Below are 18307 nucleotides of genomic sequence, written 5' to 3'. Positions count from 1 at the left end.
AATTAGGTAAATTCCATGATCTGGTAAATTTTATGTAACTGCTCCTAAATAGTAGACCTCCAGTTTTCCAGCATCACTCCCATATCCAATCAGAACAGGAAGATAGTGTTCAATGCTTTGATTTATAACTTCCCTGCTTTCAGGTTTTCTTTGGTTCTTATTTTGTTGGTCAACATCATGCTTCTTTGTCCTTGCACCTCTCTTTGTCTTGATCCCTGATGCATTCCACACATTCTTCCTCTATGATACTTTTGTCAATCCAGTTCATCCTATCAATATGTAGATTAAGATCTCCCATGATAATTGCAGTTCCCTTCAAACATAACCCTGATATTTCCCATTTTACAAACTGACATATTGAATGTTCAGACTTGGGAGACCATAGACTACATCCATCTTCATCTTCCTTTCCCTAATGTTCATGTTTCAATCCAAACTGATTCATGATTTTACATCACCCCCGTTAAGTGCATTTATATCAACACTCAATGGTACTGTGGTACCTGCCTTTATTAACAATGCTGCCCCATTTCCTTTGCCCTTGACCTATTCCTTTGTAACATAAAACATAGAACAGTACAGCACAAGCCATTCAGCCCATTGTGTTGTGCTGACTCTTTAGCCTACTCTAAGATCAATCCTTCCCAATTTGCCCTCAATTTTTCTTTCATCCATGTGCCTATTCAAGAGTCTCTTAAATTCTCCTAATTTTTTTTTGCCTCAAACACCACTCCTGGAACCTACCACTCGCTGCGGGGGAAGAAAAACCTTTGACATCCTCCAAATGTTTTATAGCTATGCCTGTTCATACTACCCATTTCTGCCCTGGAGACAATATCACTGGCTGTCCTCTCTATCTATAACCCTTATCATCTTGTACATCTCTGTCAAGTCACCGCTCATACTCCTCTCCAAAGAGAAAACCCCTAGCTTGCTCAACCGATCCTCATAAAACATGCTTACATTATATATAACAGCACATAATATGAAACATTGAGCACCCAGTCCTGGTCAGCCTGTAACCACATTTCTATGATAGCTATTACATCATACTCATATGTTGCTAGTGTCTATCAACTCATCTATCTTGTTGCAAATGCAATGTGCATTCAAATAAGCACCATCAAACTTTGTTTTTTTTTTAAACAGTTGTTCACAGTGCTCGATTGGCTTTGACTTATTTTTGTTTACATCTGCCATGGCCTATCACACCGTAGCTGTCAGTTTCCTCTCACTGTCATGCCATTGTCCTTTCCTTTCCTCCTAGTTTTTTTAAACCTTCCATTCTTGGAGCCATCGTCCCTCTGTGTGAATATTTCAAAAATAATCAATGGAAAATCTAATTCATGAATATGAGGCATCTCAGGGAAAGTTGAAAGAAAAAAAAGATTTATCTAAGTATACGTTCAAAACATCCCAATAGACTTTATGACCAATGAGATAATTAACTTTGGAACACAGTTACTCTCTGATGTAAAATATCTGTCAGGTAATTTGCACAAAACTAGTGTTCAACTAAAGCAATGAGATAATGTCCAGATAGTGCTTTAATGAAATGACGATTGAGTGATAAATACTGGTCAGGACACAATTCTTTTAAAAAAAAACACTTCTCTGAAAGGGTGCTAGTGGAGAGAAGATGACATTATATAACATTATATATAATTTATATAATTATATAACATTACATTCATGAGAAGGCACCTCTAGCAATTCAGCCCCCCGTCGCATTGCATTGATGTGCCAGGTAAGTTTTTATGGTCAAATTTCTGTAATAGTACTTGAACCCAAGATTTTCTAGACAAGTAGAAAGTCTTATTAAGTCTCTCAAAGGAGCTAATACAATTCAAGTTAAATGGCGATATGAAACCCCAGTGATGGGCTGGGGGTGAACTAATAGCCTCTGGGGAAAGACAACAAGCTATTACCTTTCATTTATAAATGTAAGGAAAGTGGTGTTGTTTGGGTGGCTGGCAGGAATGTCAGAAAAATAATAACCTAACATTGCAACAGCTTTGCAATAATTTTTCCCTGAATTGACCCATTGCAAATGTACTGAAGGTTCATTTCATAGCTACCTTCTCACTGACATTTGTAGAGTGCAGTCTGTGCCAAGAATGATGATTCACTTCAATATTCTTCGTTCCTGTTAGGATTCTTTATATTATCCTCCAGGCAAAACATGTACGGAAAGGTCATAGTTACTGCTCCAAATATGGGTGTGAGCGAGTGAGGATCTTGGCACACATCAACTCCTGGGAAACCAGCTCCTGCTTACAAATGGGTTTTTCAAAGAAAGACACAAGTGATCTAGGCCACCTCTTGCCTCTCACTGAGCGAGTAGCTGCTGCCTGCAGCCAGTGTGGTGCTCCACAGGTATGCTTTCTACATTGAGTTAATTTAAGCATGAGATGCTGATGGGTGGAGATAATGGATGTTTTCCTGAAGTATCGAAGTTCAGGAAGTTATTGAATCTTGAATAAGCTATAACAAAAATTGAATTAAATAATGCCATGGCTTAAGCAATTAAATTATGAGGACAACTGGCATAGATTTATGTGGTTTACCCTTGGCCCTAGAAGTTTTAATAAAATGCTTATTAACTAATAAAACCATAAGACATAGGAGCAGAATTAGACCATTCAGTCCATCGAGACTGCTCCGTTATTCCATCATGGCTGATTCCGGATCCCACTCAACCCCGTACACCTGTCTCGTCATATCCTCTGGTGCCCCGACCTATTAGGAAGCTATCAACTTCCACCTTAAATATGCCCATGGACTTGGCCTCCACCTCAGTCTGTGGCAGAGCATTCCACAGATTCACCAAACTCTGGCTAAAAAATATTCTTCTTTACCTCTGTTCTAAAGGGTCGCCCCTCAATTTTGAGGCCATGCCCTCTAGTTCTGGATACCCCCACCATAGGAAACATCCTCTCCATATCCACTCTGTCTATTCCTTTCAACATTTGGTATGCCTCAATGAGGTCTCCCCACATTCTAAATTCCAGTGAGTACAGGCCCAAAGCTGCCAAATTCTCCTCATGGGTTAATCCCTTCGTTCCCGGAATCATCCCCGTGAACCTCCTCTGGACTCACTCCAATGACAACACATCTTTCCTGAGCTATGGGGCCCAAAGCTGTTGACAATACTCCAAGTGCAGCCTGACTATTGTCTTATAAAGGCTTAGCATTATCTTCCTGCTTTTATATTCTATTCACCTTGAAATAAATGCTAACATTGCATTTGCCTTCTTTACCACAGACTCAACCTGTAAGTTAACCTTCTGGGAGCCTTACACGAGGACTCCTAAGACCCTCTGCACCTCTGATGTTTGAACCTCCTCCCCATTTAGATAATAGTCCACGCTATTGTTCTTTTTGCCAAAATGTATTATCATACATTTCCCAACACTGCATTCCATCTGCCACTTTTTTTGCCTATTCTTCCAATTTGTCTAAGTATTGTTACAATCCTATTGCTTCCTCAGCACTACCTACCCCTCCACCTATCTTCATATCATCCACAAACTTTGCCAAAAAGCCATTAATTCCATTATCTAAATAACTGACAAACAATGTGAAAAGCAGCAGTCCAAATACTGACCCCTGAGGAACACCACTAGTCACCGGCAGCCAACCAGAGAAGGTCCCTTTTATCCCCACTTGTTGCCTCTTACCTGTCAGCCATTCCACTATCCTTGCCAGTATCTTTCCTGTAACGCCATAGGATTTTATGTTATTAAGCAGCCTCATGTGGCACCTTATCAAACACCTTCTGAAAATCCAAGTAAATGACATCCACTGCCTCTCCTTTGTCCACCCTGCTTGTTACTTCCTCAAAGAACTCTAGCAGATTCGTCAGGCAAGATTTCCCTTTACAGAAACCATGCTGACTTTGACTTATTTTATCATTAGTCTCCAGGTACCTCGAAACCTCATCCTTAATAATAGACTCCAGCACTTTTCCAACCACTGAGGTTAGGCTAATTGGCCTATAATTTCCTTTCATTTGCCTTCCTCCTTTCTTAAAGAGTGGAGTGATATTTGCAATCTTCCAGTCCTCTAGGACCATGCCAGAATCAAGTGATTCTTGAAAGATCATGACCAATACATCCATTACCTCTTCAGCAACCTCTCTCAGGCCTTTGTGTTGGTGCGTGGCCAAGTGGTTAAGGCATTCGTCTAGTTATCTGAAGGTCGCTAGTTCGAGCCTTGGCTGAGGTTTGCGTGTGTGCTTCGAGCAATGCAATGACACCAGTGCCAAGCTGTATGGGTCCTGATGCCCTTCCCTTGGCATCGGTGACATGGAGAGGGGAGGGGAGAGTGGAGAGGGGAGACTTGCAGCTTGGGCAACTGCCGGTCTTCCATTTAAAAAAACACCTTGCCCAGGCTTGCGCCCTGGAAACTTTCCAAGGTGCAAATCCATGGTCTATCAAGACTAACGGAGGCCTACTACTCAGGCCTCTGGGATGTAGTCCATCTGGTCCAGGTGATTTATCCACCCTTTGAACTTTCAGTTTGCCTCGCACTTTTTCCTTTCTAATAGCAACAGCAGCCACTCCTGCTCCCTGACACTCCCAGACCTCTGGCACCGCTAGTGTCTTCCACAGTGAAGACAGATGCAAAGTACTCATTAAGTTCATCTGCCATTTGTTTTCCCCCATTACTACCTCACCACCATCATTTTCTAGTGGTCCAATATTAACTCTCACTTCCCTTTTACTCTTTTTATAACTGAAAAACCTTTGGTGTCCTGCTTTATATTATTGGCTAGTCTGGCCTCATAGTTTATCTTTTCCCTTCTTATATCTATTTTAGTTGCCTTTTGTTGGACTTTAAAGGCTTCCCAATCATCCAACTTCCCACTCACTTTTACTACCCTATATTCCTTTTATGCAGTCCTTAACTTCCTTTGTCAGCCACGGTTGCCTCCTCCTGCCACTTGGGAACTTCTTCCTCTGTGGGACATATCTATCCTGCACTTTGTGAACTGTTCCCAGAAACTTAAGCCATCTCTGCTCTGCCGTCATCTGTGCCGGTATCCTCCTGGACAAGCTCCTCTCTCATGCCTCTGTAATTCCCTTTATTCCATTGTGATACAGAGAAATGTGAGTTATGCTTCTCCCTCTCAAGTTGCAATATGAATTCAGTTATATTATGATCACCACCTCCTAATGGTTCCTTTACGTTAAGCTCCCTAATAAGATCTGGGTTATTACACCAGATCTAAGATAACCTTTCCCTGAGTAGCCTCAAGCACAAACTGTTCTTAAAAGCCATCTCGTAGGCATTCAACAAACTCCATCTCTTGAGATTCGACACCAACCTGATTTTCCCAGTCCCGTTGTATATTGAAGTCCCCCATTACAATTGTGTCATTACCCTTATTACATGCCTTTTCCAGCTCCCTTTGCAATCTCAGCCCCACATCTTGACTATTTGGCAGCCTGTATATGATTCCCATGTTTTTTTTTTAACCCTTGCAATTTCTTAACTCTGCCCATAAAGACTCGACATTCTCTGACCTTATGAATTTCATCTCTTACCAACAGAGCCACACCACCGCCTATGCCTTCCTGCCTGTCCTTTCAATACAAAGTATATCTTTTGTTGTTAAGCTCCCAACTATGACCTTCTTTCAGCCACATCATAAAGGGATTTAAATAGAATGAAGCAGAGAAACAATACCTGTGGTTCAGAGATCTCGAGGAATAAATCAAAATTCAAACTCAGTCTTGCCAGAGTGTGACCATGAAGCACTACTTCCCACAATGGGTGGTAGATATCTGGGACACCATCTCCAACGTGGGAGGCTGAAATTAATGGATTGCTATTGATTAGCAAAATAAAATACCATGGGGTACATAAACCATGATCCAACTGAAAAATGGAGCAAAATCCTGAAACTGGGTAATTTCATATGAAGGAAAGTAATTTTTCTCATTTCTTTTGTGATTCCTTTTCCTAATGCATTTTAAAACCAAATTGTATGCTATGTTTTTGTTTTGTTTCTGGGCCCTTACGTTTTAAAATCCTTTCTCTGCTCTCTTGATCCTAATTACCCATCATTGTTATAAGACTATTTCCCCAAGTCTTATTTCCTTTTTTCCAATCACTTGTTTTTGAATAATCAACTGCCAGATCCAGTTGTGCACTTTACTCATCTTGTATCCATTAGCTCCCTCAGCAGGCTGAAATGCCACCTTGTCACAAGCTGTACATAAACTAGTCCCTCACTTGTATTCCTCAATTACAAACTATTTGCTTGAAATTTTTACTATTTTACTTAATAATACTAGGAGCTCTAAATCCCTGTGAACCCCATTCTCCTACCTATAGTAACCAAAACCAAAGGAGATCCTCTTTTCAGCACAATGAACCTATTTTGACTTAATGTGGGCTGTATCAACAAAATATCCTTTGAACAAATCAAAAATTCAGTTAGTGTTACCTTTTTTTAAACTGCTATATCTACCCAAAATCATTTCATGTGGTGCCTATTTCTTTTTTCTGTTTTCTATTATTTGGTTAGGATACAAAATGTTTATGACATGGGATATTAAATGCAATTAAAATGTATCTGTTGTTTACCAGGTTGCTATCACCAGTGATCCACACAGAACCTACATCAGAGTCCAGATACAATCACAGAGCAGAAGAGACATACAAAATGGCCGTAAATTTGCTTTCATTAAGGTAACAGTGATTGCCTTTAAACTTGATTTTCTTTCTAAGTTAAAAATTCAAATGTTTTATCCTTTAAGGATAAAGCAGTTGTTTGACTTGAATGAGTAAAGGACTACTTTTTGTTTATAATTCTAATTCATTTCATTTTTTAGGATCTGGTCATTAACTCCAATTTGCTACCCAAAAGTACCTGGCCTAAGCAGTAATTTACATTTAATGTTGATGAATTCAATTGAGCTAGTTAATACTGGATTAGAGATCGTAAGTGAGAGTCCTATTAGAGCAAGCTGAAATAATAACAAGGATAATTTGTGGTCAGAGTGATGTTAGTGGAGTTGCTATCCAGTCTAGATTAACTATGATTCATTCTTAATTAAGTTCTACAGATGATCAATAAATACTTTCTACTAGCTTTCTGCAAGAACAATAAAACCTCTAGGTTCAGTCAAAACTAATTTAGAAGTGCAGACTAATACCAGATGAGCTCTGAAAGTTATGTAAAGATCTCCTGAAAGAGTGGGCAACTGCTTCAGAAATTCCAGAAACTGATTTGTGCAAAAGCAGTTTGGCCACACATTCCAGATTATCAACCACTCTCTGTGTTTAAAAAAAAACACCTTACCCCTTAAATCCCTTTTAAATCTCTTACCTCTCACCTTTAAACTATGCCCTCTGTTCTTGATACTCCTTGAAAGACTTTAACTACCTTCCCTGTCTATGCCTCTCTTCATTTTATATACTTCTAACAGGTTACTCCTCAGCCCCTTTGCTCCAAGAAACAAAAGATGAATAAGGAATCTCTCCTCATAATTAAAGTCCTCCATTCAGGCACCATCCTACTGCATCTCCTCTGCACTCTCTTCAGCAAGTCCCATCTTTCCTGTAGAGTGGTGACCAGAACTGCTAACAATACTCCAAGTGTTGCTGGACTAGTGTTCTTCTAAAGTTGCAACATCAGGTCCCAACTGTTATGTTCTGTATCCTAAGGTATGAAGGCAAGGATTCATTTTCACCACACTATTCACCTGTGTATTCAGGGAACCATGGACTTGGACCCCTACGTCTTTCATTCACTTAAATTCCAGAGTAGATGGTATATTTATGCCAGTTACATGGAAAAGTGCCACATGAAGAGGAATCTTGGGCATTACCAGTTCGGGATAGCCAGTAAATGAATAATGAATATATAAATACAGTTGCCAACAGCAGATAGTAGGGACCCTTTGTACTAAGTGGCTTTCTAGTGTATTTTCAAGTGCCGTTTTAAAACCAAACATTGGGCTTGCCTGTTGGACAAACCAGGCACATTCTTTAACCAGCATCTGCAGATTTCCTTGCATTTACATTCTTTATCCAGCTGATTTTAACATTAACAGTCAGTTTCAAGATCACATGATGAAAGTCATAATCAGCTAAAGTTCCCAATATTTCCTTAAAAACTGAATTTGTATTCTCTAAACAATTATGATAGAGTTTGACCATAGGCATTGGAGCAGAATTAGGCAATTCAGCCCATCAAGTCTGCTCCACAGATTTGGACTTTAGACTTAATTCTAATGGCATCCCATTATATTTACTTCCATTACACTTATCTCATGCTACTAGCAATGAAGTTTTTGATTTAGTTCTTTTTAAACAATTTGATCATGTGCCTAAATTGAGTTGGTTTTCCAAACATGTCAGCAATAATAATATTCCTTATTATTCCAATGGATGAATTATTTTTGCATTTTATTAAATCATATCATTTCTTACAGGCAAAACTCAAATGTTGCCATTCTGTTCTTGTAGGTAAATGATGATATTTTCCTCTTTGAGAAGCCGGGGCTTTTCTTTGTCACAGTAGATGCATGTTCTGGAGCAATAGTGAGCAGACAACATTTTGACACAGTCCAAGCACTATCAGCAGCTGACTCCATTGCTAACTACATCCATGAAACTATTCCAGAAAGGTGAGCAGGTGGACAGTTATCTATTTTTCATAAAATGTCTACTGTCATTGTGAAAGCAACTGTGGAAAATTTGGACAGAAATAATAGTCATTATCTTTCAAAACTGGGAATGAGGATAACTGCACAGCAAGAAGATAACCCTCCATAGTCCACACAGCTCGAGCTTTTGAAGAGTCAATGTAAATTAGCTAACCTGGGGCATGACTTACTGGAAGATCATAATATGCAAGACCTCAAATTGGTCCATTGAAAGTATATAAATCAAAGTGACTATAACAATAGGAAAAGAAAAGTATACCTCAATTTAATTCCAAGCTGAACAATTAAAATTTACTTACCATAGAATGAAACAAGATATCAGCTGTTACTGGTTAATTCACGTCCCTAAAGGATCTAACTGGGTATTTCCCAACTTGAATCAAATTTGCATAGGATTTCTCTGTCACAGATACTTTAAGTTACATCTGTCAACTTTAGATCAGGTTCCCTTTAAATTTATCTAGGTTGTGTTATGATCCGGACCGTTGACTCCTTGTTCCCCTTTAATTCCCTGTTTCCCATGTCCCTCGAGCTTGGTGATTAAAGCAATCCACTCTTGACCAAACTGGCAGTTTATAAGCCCCCGGCTTTAGCTGTTCGGCGCGAGAACGTTATGGAGCATTAGCGAAGTCATCATAGCTACCGCGAGCCAAAGTCATCTAGCTGGAGCCAACTAAGTTTCTTGCCAGAGCAAGCCAAGACTCCTCCCGCAGCAAGTGCCAGCAATTCGCCTTCCCTTGCCAGAGTGCGTCCGGGCAAGATTAACCCACCAGGGGTGAGTTAAGAGCTCCCACAGCTTGGAACAAACTTGGGTCCAGTGATAGTACCGTCCGTTGTCTTGTCGTCTTGTATCCAGTTCAGTAGGCAGGCCATTTGCCGCTACTCGAATGGACTGTCGTTGTGTGGTCTCCGCATGTCCTCTCTAAAGAGGGGTCCCGGCCCTGTACCCTAGAAGGCTCCTGACCCTGTGTTAAAGAATCCGGGCTCCATGCCTGGTGTCTTAAGGTGGAGTCCTGGCTCAGTGTTTCATGTCCTGTGTTTGAGTATCAAGTCCTGGCCGTGGTGTTCCAAATCCAAAGTACCAAGTGCTGGCGGTGGTGGTCCAAGTTCCAAGTGTCCAAGTCCTGGCTGCGGCGTTCCAAGTCTCCAAGTCCTGGCTGCGGCGTTCCAAGTCTCCAAGTCCTGGCTGCGGCGTTCCAAGTGTTCAAGTCCAAGGTCTGTGTTCCTCCAAGTCTCCAAGTCCAAGGTCTGTGTTCCGAGTCCTGGCTCTGATCCCCGATCTCCAAGTCCTGGACCCCAGACCCTGAGTCCCAGCCTAGTCCTGGGCCTGAACCCTCGTTCATTAAGCCTATTCCCATTTCCTCTTTGACCTCCTTCATTTCCCTGCTCTGTCCTTGCGTCACAGTTCTCCTTGCAAAGAGTAATAAACTCTATTTAATTTAACCTTAGAAAAACGTGTTTGTGTTCTGCTTTTGGGTCCTCCTCGAGCACCCTTGCCCCCCACCTTGTAACAGCATCATTTTCCATAAAATTGTTTTAAGATTACTATGGGTACTGAAATTCAAGTTCTTCTTGGGTACCTGAATGATAATTTGGATTGAGTTGTAGTGCTTCATAATTAAGCATTAGCCTGATCATAACCATAATCTAATTTATCAAATGACTGAGTTGATGGGAAAAGCTACAAAATCCACTCGCTTTCAATCTTTCAATCTTAACAAAGACACGGTATATTAGATTCTATGTAAAGGTCAACTTTGATTTCATTTTCCAATTAAACTGATTGTAGAGCAAGTTATAAGCTTCTTTACATTTTGCAGTCAATAGTTTTTAAGAGGGTTATCGAGATGTAAATTTCTGAATTCATTTGTGTGGTATATTGTAGAGAAAAAAACTGAGAAAGTGAGCTCATTGGTTGTGGGAACATCTCAATGGATAGGCAAGTGAGTGTAGTCATCAAGAGCCTAATGGTTGAGCGGTTGTAACTGTTCCTGAACCTGGTGATGTGAATCCTGAGGCTCTTGTACCTTCTACCTGATGGCAGCAGTGAAAAAAGAGCATGGCCTGGGTAGTGATGGTCTCCCTGATGATAGACGCTGCTTTTCTATGACAGCATTTCATGTAGATGTGCTCACTGGTTGGGAGGGCTTTACTTGTGATGCACTGGGCCGAATCCATTACGTTTTATAGGATTATTTTAGAACTTAGAACATTAGATTCAATAATAACGAAAGTTCTTATATTACAGAAGATTTTAGCATAGATGGTTTCCTAGGACTGCAAGCTCTCTCTAAGGTGGGATTACCCAGTATTTGCCTAGCTGAGCTATATACCTTCTGTTGCCTTTGTCAACTTGCTGCTCAGAGCTTCTCTTTTGTTTTCTTGAGCAGGATCCTCTCTATAAGACGGTGAGAAAAACAATGATCTAAATTCTGCGGGATAATGATGGTGTTGAGAATTTCAGCATTAACACCGCTACCTTGTGTGACTGACAGTAATTTAAACATTTTTAAACATGAGTATACTAACAGGCAAGGAAAGGCACTTGACTCACTAGGTAAATAATGTGTACCCCTGCATTACAGAGGGCTTGAATTCCAAAGAAACCATCTATGTCATTATCTTCTGGTAATGTGAAACCTTTATGCTCATTGAATTTCATGTTATGAGTTTATCATTCCTGAACCTTGTTGCTATGACAATCACTTTGATCCAGAAAAATCCAGCATTCCAGATATCTTGTATTACTTCTAATTATTGCAGTGTGGTTTCAATGCCCAACATTCAAAGTCTTTCTAATGTCTATTCGTGGATGATCTCAGTAAGTCCTTTCTTTAAGTTGCCTGAGAAGCGACTTGGTTCTACTCCATTTTGCATGCCAGCACACTGGTCTACAACAGATGCCATTTTCATTGGCTCTTCATTCAACCCTGGAACATCTGGAGAGCAAAGGTACAAACATCAGGATGCTCTTTATCAACTACAGCATGACATTCAATACTATCATACCATCAAAACTAATCAATAAGCTTCAAGACCTTGGCATTAATACTTCCTTGTGCAATTGGATCCTTGTTTTCCTTACTTGCAGACCCCAGGCAGTTCGGATTGGCAACAACATCTCCTCCAAAATCTCCATCAGCACAAGTGTGCTTAGCTCCCTGCTCAACTCACTTTACACTTATGACTGTATGGTTCAGCACAGCTCCAATGCCATATTTGTTTGCTGATGACCCCACTGTCATAGACAGTGACAAATCAGCATACAAGAGGGATGCTGAAAATCTGGGTGTGTGGTGCCACAACAACCTCTGACTCAATATCAGTAAGACCAAGGAGCTGATTATTGATGTCCTTGTTGGGGGATCGGAGGTGGAGAGGGTCAGCAACTTTAAATTCCTCAGTGTATCATTTCAAAGACCTGTCCTGCGTCCAGCAATTACAAAGAAAGCACAGCAGCATCTCTCCTTCCTTAGGAGTTTGCAGAGATTCAACATGACATCTAAAACTTTAACAAGCCTCTATAGATGTGTAGTGGAGAGTATATTGACTGGCTGCATCATGGCCTGGTATGGAAGCAACAATGCTCATTAATCCTACAAAAAGTAGTGGATATGGTCCAGTCCATCATGTATAAAGCCCTCCCCACCATTGAGCACGTCTACATGGAGAGATGTCGCCGGAAAGCAGCATCCATAATCAGGGACCCCCACCATCCAGTTCATGCTCTTTTCTCACTGCTGTCATCAGGAAGAAGGTACTGGAGCCTGAAGATTCACCAGGTTCAAGGACAGTTACTACCCCTCAACCATCAGGTTCTTGAAGAGAGAGGATAACTTCACTCAACTTATCTTGCCCTATCATTGAACTGTTCCCACACCTATGAGCTCACTTTCAATAATTCGTCATCTCATGTTCTCAATATGTATTGCTTTTTAATTTATTGTTATTAATTCTTTTTATATTTGTATACTCCTTTGCACTCTGGTTGTATGCCAGTGGGTGAGGTCTTTCATTCATTCTTTTTTGTTTATTGGATTGATTGAGTATGCCCACATGAAAATGAATTTCAGGGTTGTATAAGGTGACATATATGTACTTTGATAATTAATTTATTTTGAACTTTAAAATGTGCTATTGGTTAATTGCCTCAAGCCAGTAGGCTGTACACCATAACTCAATCTCAGTTGAGGGTACTGGGCTGAATCCCATACTTAATTACTAGCACACTAGAGAATGCTGTATCAAATCCAGATTCCATTTTTCTGTTAATCAGAATTGAATAAGTTCTGAGATCCTGTTAAAAAAGACTTATAAATAAGGGTATTGGACTGAAATGTTGACTGTACTCTTTCCATAGATGCTACCTGGCCTGCTGAGTTCCTCCAGCATTTTGTGTGTTGCTTGGATTTCCAGCATCTGCAGATTTTCTCTTGTTTATAAATAAGTTATCAATTTAAAAGAAACTGGAAGGATTTTGTAGAAATAAGTTGATACTCTTTGAATTATTTTATGATTACCTTTATGTTTGTATCTCTGTATTTTATCTTAGAATCTTTTTCCCTTTCCAATTAGAATTCACTTTTCCTGAACTATTTCTCAGATTTTCCAATCTTCCTAAATTGTCCAATTATTTTTTCTTTAATTCATTCTTCTGTTCTGGTATCTGTCAAATTATCTAGGCATTTTCTGCTAATCCTTTCTATGTATTTATTGAGCTTTGTTTTTTTTTCTAATTCTTTGTTTTGGACACAACGCAAATATAAACATGGCTATCCGATGACTTCATTTTTTGCTGTTGAAGACATGCATAACTACACATATTTATTTTCTTCCCTGTTTTCTTCGGAGAATTGATGATCAAAGAACACTTCTTCCATTGTTTTTACCAAAACTTCTCTACACCAATTGGGTTCAACCAGTGTGCAGAAGATAACAAACTGTACAAATTCAAAGGGAAAGAAATAATAAATGAATAAACAATAAATATTGAGAGCATGAGATGAAAAGTCCTTGAAAGTGAGTCCACAGCTTGTGGGAACATTTCAATGATGGGGCAAGTGAAATTGAGTGGAATTATTCACTTTTTGGTTCAAGGGCTTGATGGTTAATGGTTAATAACTGTTCTTGATGCTGGTGATGTGAACCCTGAGTCTCCTGTACCACCTCGATGGTAGCGATGAGAAGAGAGCATGACCTGGATGGTAACGATCCCTGATGACAGATGCTGCTTTCGCTCTGTGTTAATGTGCTCAATGGTGGGGAGGGCTTTAGCCATGATGCACTGAGCCATATCCACTACTTTTATTAGGATTTTCCATTCAATGGCATTGTTTCCATACCAGCTTGTGATACAGCCAGTCAATATGCTCTCAACCACACAACTATAGAAGTTTGTCAAAGTTTTAGATGTCTTACTGAAGGAAGTAGAGACGCTACCATGCTTTCTTCATAATTGGAGTTACGTGCTAGGTCTGGGAAAAGTCTTCTAAAATGATATCACAGAGGAATTTAAAGTTGCTGACCCTCTCCATCTCTGATCCTCCAATGAGGACTGGCACATGATCTCTGCTTTGTTTTTCCTGAATTCAATAATCAGCTCCTTGGTCTTGCTGACATTGAGTAGTTGATGTTGTGGCACTACTCAGCCAGATTTTTAATCTCCCTCCTATATGCTGATTCACTTGCATTCCTTAACTCTCAGAAAAAAAATACAAATTATTGGAAAAATAAGCACCTTAAAACCCGTCGCTTTGGGCAGAAGAGGCTCATTAGCCTTGGTTGGCAGCTCACCTAGAAGAAAGAAACCTCCACTGCCTTGTGGCTATACCCACTCAGGGGAAAGTAAACCCCAAGGAAAAGTCCAGAGCTGGAGTCCCTAAAGCAGTCCTATCTTGAGTTCAACTCTGACTGACAACTCCTAAAAACGTCACTGGTGCCAAACAGTATCTGTCTCTGCCGTTCCTTTGGATCCGTCAGCTGAGTAGAGAGGGGGAGTCCGCTACATGGGTAACAGCTTGTTCATAATATCATACTGGCCTGGCTTGAGCACTATGTAGACAGCTGGGACGCAACATCCATGGTCAACCTCAACCAATAGAGGGCCTCAACTGGAACAATTCAGTGGGTCAAACAGGAGGGGGGGAAGGAATTGTCAATATTTTGAGTCAAGACCTTGCATCAGGACTATATCCATTCTTTACTATTTGTTTGTCATGATGTAGAAGCAGCACCTAAATACAGTATCATTTCTTGTGCACAGAACCAAATTATGTATAAAATTCAAAGCAAGAGATCCACATGTTGATGTTAGGGGAAATACCACTGACCTGTGTCCTGAGCCATTTCTTTATTCATGTTTATTTCTGAGCAGTAACCAAAGAATGACTTAATCTAAACTTTGTTCATTCCTGTTGGCAGTTTTACATTTTATTTCTTCTGTTTCTCTTTTTTGCAGGTCAATTATTCTTGTTTGTTCAAGAGATGATTCTGGCTGGTCACTATTCCAAGTGTCTTCAGCTTTCCTCAGACTAGGTGCTGCAAAGCCTATCAATTTTTTCATGGAAGGTGATGTACATTTGTGATGGATGTCTATTAAAGACCAGAATTAAAAATATTAATTAGAAATGTTCTTATTATTTGCAGTATCCAGGGAATGTATTATTAACAAGAGTGGTCAATATTGGAGATGTTTCACAAAGGGTAAAAAGACTGAAACTTCTTTGTTTGAGGGCTGATTTATGAAGGTCCTAGCATTTATAGGATAGGCTGGAAGAGTCACATCAGAAAATTGTGCAACTAATGCATTACTGAAGGCAGTACTGAAATCTGCTGTCAGTACTGAAATCGAGAAGTAAGGCAGTCATAGCTTTTGTTCCTGTAGTGTTTGAAATTGAACAGCAGAAAGGAAATTACACTAAATTATATTAATCCAATGTTCGTCCAGAGATTTTGGAAGATTCAAAATGTTCTAGCTCCTGTCAACATACAAACGTAAATATTGTGAACGTGCATTAATTGTAACATAACTTTATGCTTGCTGTGGACAATAAAATAAATGAAATGCCATTGAGTAAAAAATCTGGAATGTTTAAATTATAAATGCCTGCAAATAGTGCCACATTTGAACTTATTTTTGCTTGGTGCAGATGCCTTTCAATCCTAGGAATTAATAACTATCTAAGCCAAATGCATAGCGGGTAGAAGCAGAATATAGTACTGTATTGTACATTGCCTTAAAATAATTGATACACAAAAATCAAGCAGGTACTATTCTAGGGCTGTAGTCAAGACCATAGAACCTCTGCACTTAATTGTCTTTATTATGGTCATCTTTTATAACTTCTGATTGCCGATGATATTCCACTGCATTGTTGAGGAAGCTCAGCTGATTATATATTTTCTTCTGTGTAAAATAAAAGAATTATTTGAATTATAAATTATTTGTTGTTATCTATAATTAATCTGTTACCATTTACATTTCCAGAACTGTTTTTATCACTGTGCAGAGGGCTGATGTCTGGAAGCACATCAGGCTGATTAATATCAGCCATTACTGTGTGTAGCGAAACAAAAATCTGGAATCATTTAGGAGACTAGTTGGATTCTGTGAAGGAAGGAATAACATTTTTATTAAGAAAGAGCATATAATTTGGCTAAATGTCCACACTCACTTTTGCTTGCTCTTTTGAAAGTGTCTCTATCTGCTTGATTGACACTTAGCAATTCAAAAGTATTTGGATAAGCAATTTATAATACCTACAATGATCCACTGAATTGTTCCCTTTTGCATTTCTTGTGTTTTGGCTCTTCGTACTACGTTATAGGGTTTTTATTCTATTCTGTATTGATATGTGTAGATTTTTAATCATGCAAATAAGAATTACAAATACTCAATACTGCATGTTTTATTGTACAGCTTAAATCAAAATACTGAAAGATCAAAATTAACAATTAATTATTCCTTTCTAATTTTAGGAAGTTTTGCTATGTTAGGATTCAAGGGCCAGCTGAACCCAGCATGGATTAAAATTATAAGCCAGAGTGTTGGGCAGCTGGCTGCCTCTCTGGAGCAGTATGTTCCATTGAACCTCCATGGATACGCCTGTCCTGGAAAAGTGAAGGAAAATCGGAGAGATTTAAAGTTGTTTCAAGACTTAATATCCCTAATCTAATTTATAAGTAATGGAAAGGAAGGGAGAAAATTGTTGAAATGTTGACAATTTAATTTTTGTATCATTTCTATAAATAAATATTTTGTACATGAGCAGTGAGTAAATGGTTTTACATAAAGGTAAATTAACTTGATGTAATAAAATTTGTGAGACAAAGGGTATACTTTTTTTGTTATTAATTTCTTGCATCTACAGCTGGAAGGTGACTTGTCATTCTAAAGAACTGAATAGTTTTCATTAATTGGACAAACAATACAATTGCATTATATACAAGCAAAATGAGAAGTATTCATGTGTTTGTTTATCCTTGGGGGACAAAATGTGCTTTCTAGTTTACAGATTACAAAATGATTAGTGTTACACATTTTCACTCCAAGTGTTTTAGAATAAATCTTGAATTGTTTGTGAGAATGCCAGGTGTTGTGAGAAGTAGAACTGTTTATATATCTTAACTTTTAAATGGTACCTCAGAACCTGGTGGTTTATTATGCTGAAATCCTGCTGGCATTCATGATATCTGATGTATAATGAATGAGTTTGCATGCAGCTGCTTTAATGTATAGATCTGTTTAGATTTGCATTAACCATGGTTCAATTAGACAAAACTTCTTAAAATAGAGCATCTATTGGGTTTAAGTTGTCATAAACTACAGTGATGAGGTATAAAGACTGGGTGTAGTATATGAAATTATAATGCAAAACCAATATAACCCTGGTATATACCACATTGCATGAATGTTACCATGATTTTTTGTATATGAAAATTTTGATTCTTTCACTCACCTTTCTGATTTGTGTCCTTGGGAGCTGTATGTTATAAAGTTTCAATTAAAGCTGTGCATTGAACACAGGCAACTGTTTAAACCTGAAAGGTATTTATATCAATGATATAAATCAAGTTTTGAATGAAACTTGTAACTTGCCTCAATGTACTAATTATACATCAATTTTAATTACACAAAACAAGCTTGGTTAGTAATTTTTGTTCACCACTTAATTTTACTTCAGCACCTCATGGAGTCATAGAGAGAAACCACATGGAAACAGGTCCTTTCATCAACCACTAACCACCCATTTGCATTAATTCTGCATTAATCCCATTTATTATTTTTCCCACTTTCTCATCAACTCCCCCTATTTCTACCACTTATCAGTATACTAGTGATAATTTACAATGGTCAATTAATATTTGAACAAATGGATCATAGGGACCTGAATGAAAGCACTGTTCAGTTTTTCACTTCTCAGTCAAAGAAGCAAGCTTAGAGCAAGATGATAGCAGGCACACTGGTGCTTTGTATATGATTGGTATCTATTTCCATGGAGAAAATGTGAGTGCATAGTTCTCTAAGCTATCTAGGATGACACTATTAGAAAACGTGTCAGATTTTTTATTGTTTGAGATTTAACAACCTTTACTATGTGTAAGAGTAGATAGACTAGGGTTGATAT

At 38.8% G+C, this 18307-nt stretch overlaps 2 protein-coding genes across 3 annotated transcripts in view; both read left to right on the top strand.

Moving 5' to 3' along the window:
- LOC140718786 (cell surface hyaluronidase CEMIP2-like) overlaps window positions 1–17881 on the top strand; it is a 108287-nt gene extending 90406 nt beyond the window's left edge. The window contains exons 22-26 of the mRNA XM_073032936.1: window positions 2154–2376; window positions 6598–6699; window positions 8482–8642; window positions 15139–15248; window positions 16659–17881. Coding sequence (XP_072889037.1) covers window positions 2154–2376; window positions 6598–6699; window positions 8482–8642; window positions 15139–15248; window positions 16659–16855 — 793 coding nt within the window. The 3' untranslated portion in view covers window positions 16856–17881. The remainder of the gene's footprint in view (window positions 1–2153; window positions 2377–6597; window positions 6700–8481; window positions 8643–15138; window positions 15249–16658) is intronic.
- The window catches only part of cemip (cell migration inducing hyaluronidase 1), a 196534-nt gene that overhangs the window by 56971 nt on the left and 121256 nt on the right, over window positions 1–18307 (top strand). The window lies entirely within an intron of this gene.

The sequence above is a fragment of the Hemitrygon akajei genome, chromosome 30 (genome assembly GCF_048418815.1).
Source record: "Hemitrygon akajei chromosome 30, sHemAka1.3, whole genome shotgun sequence".
Classification (NCBI taxonomy): domain Eukaryota; kingdom Metazoa; phylum Chordata; class Chondrichthyes; order Myliobatiformes; family Dasyatidae; genus Hemitrygon; species Hemitrygon akajei.
The sequence above is the reverse complement of the archived record's forward strand: the minus strand, read 5'-3'. Positions and strand labels throughout refer to the sequence as shown.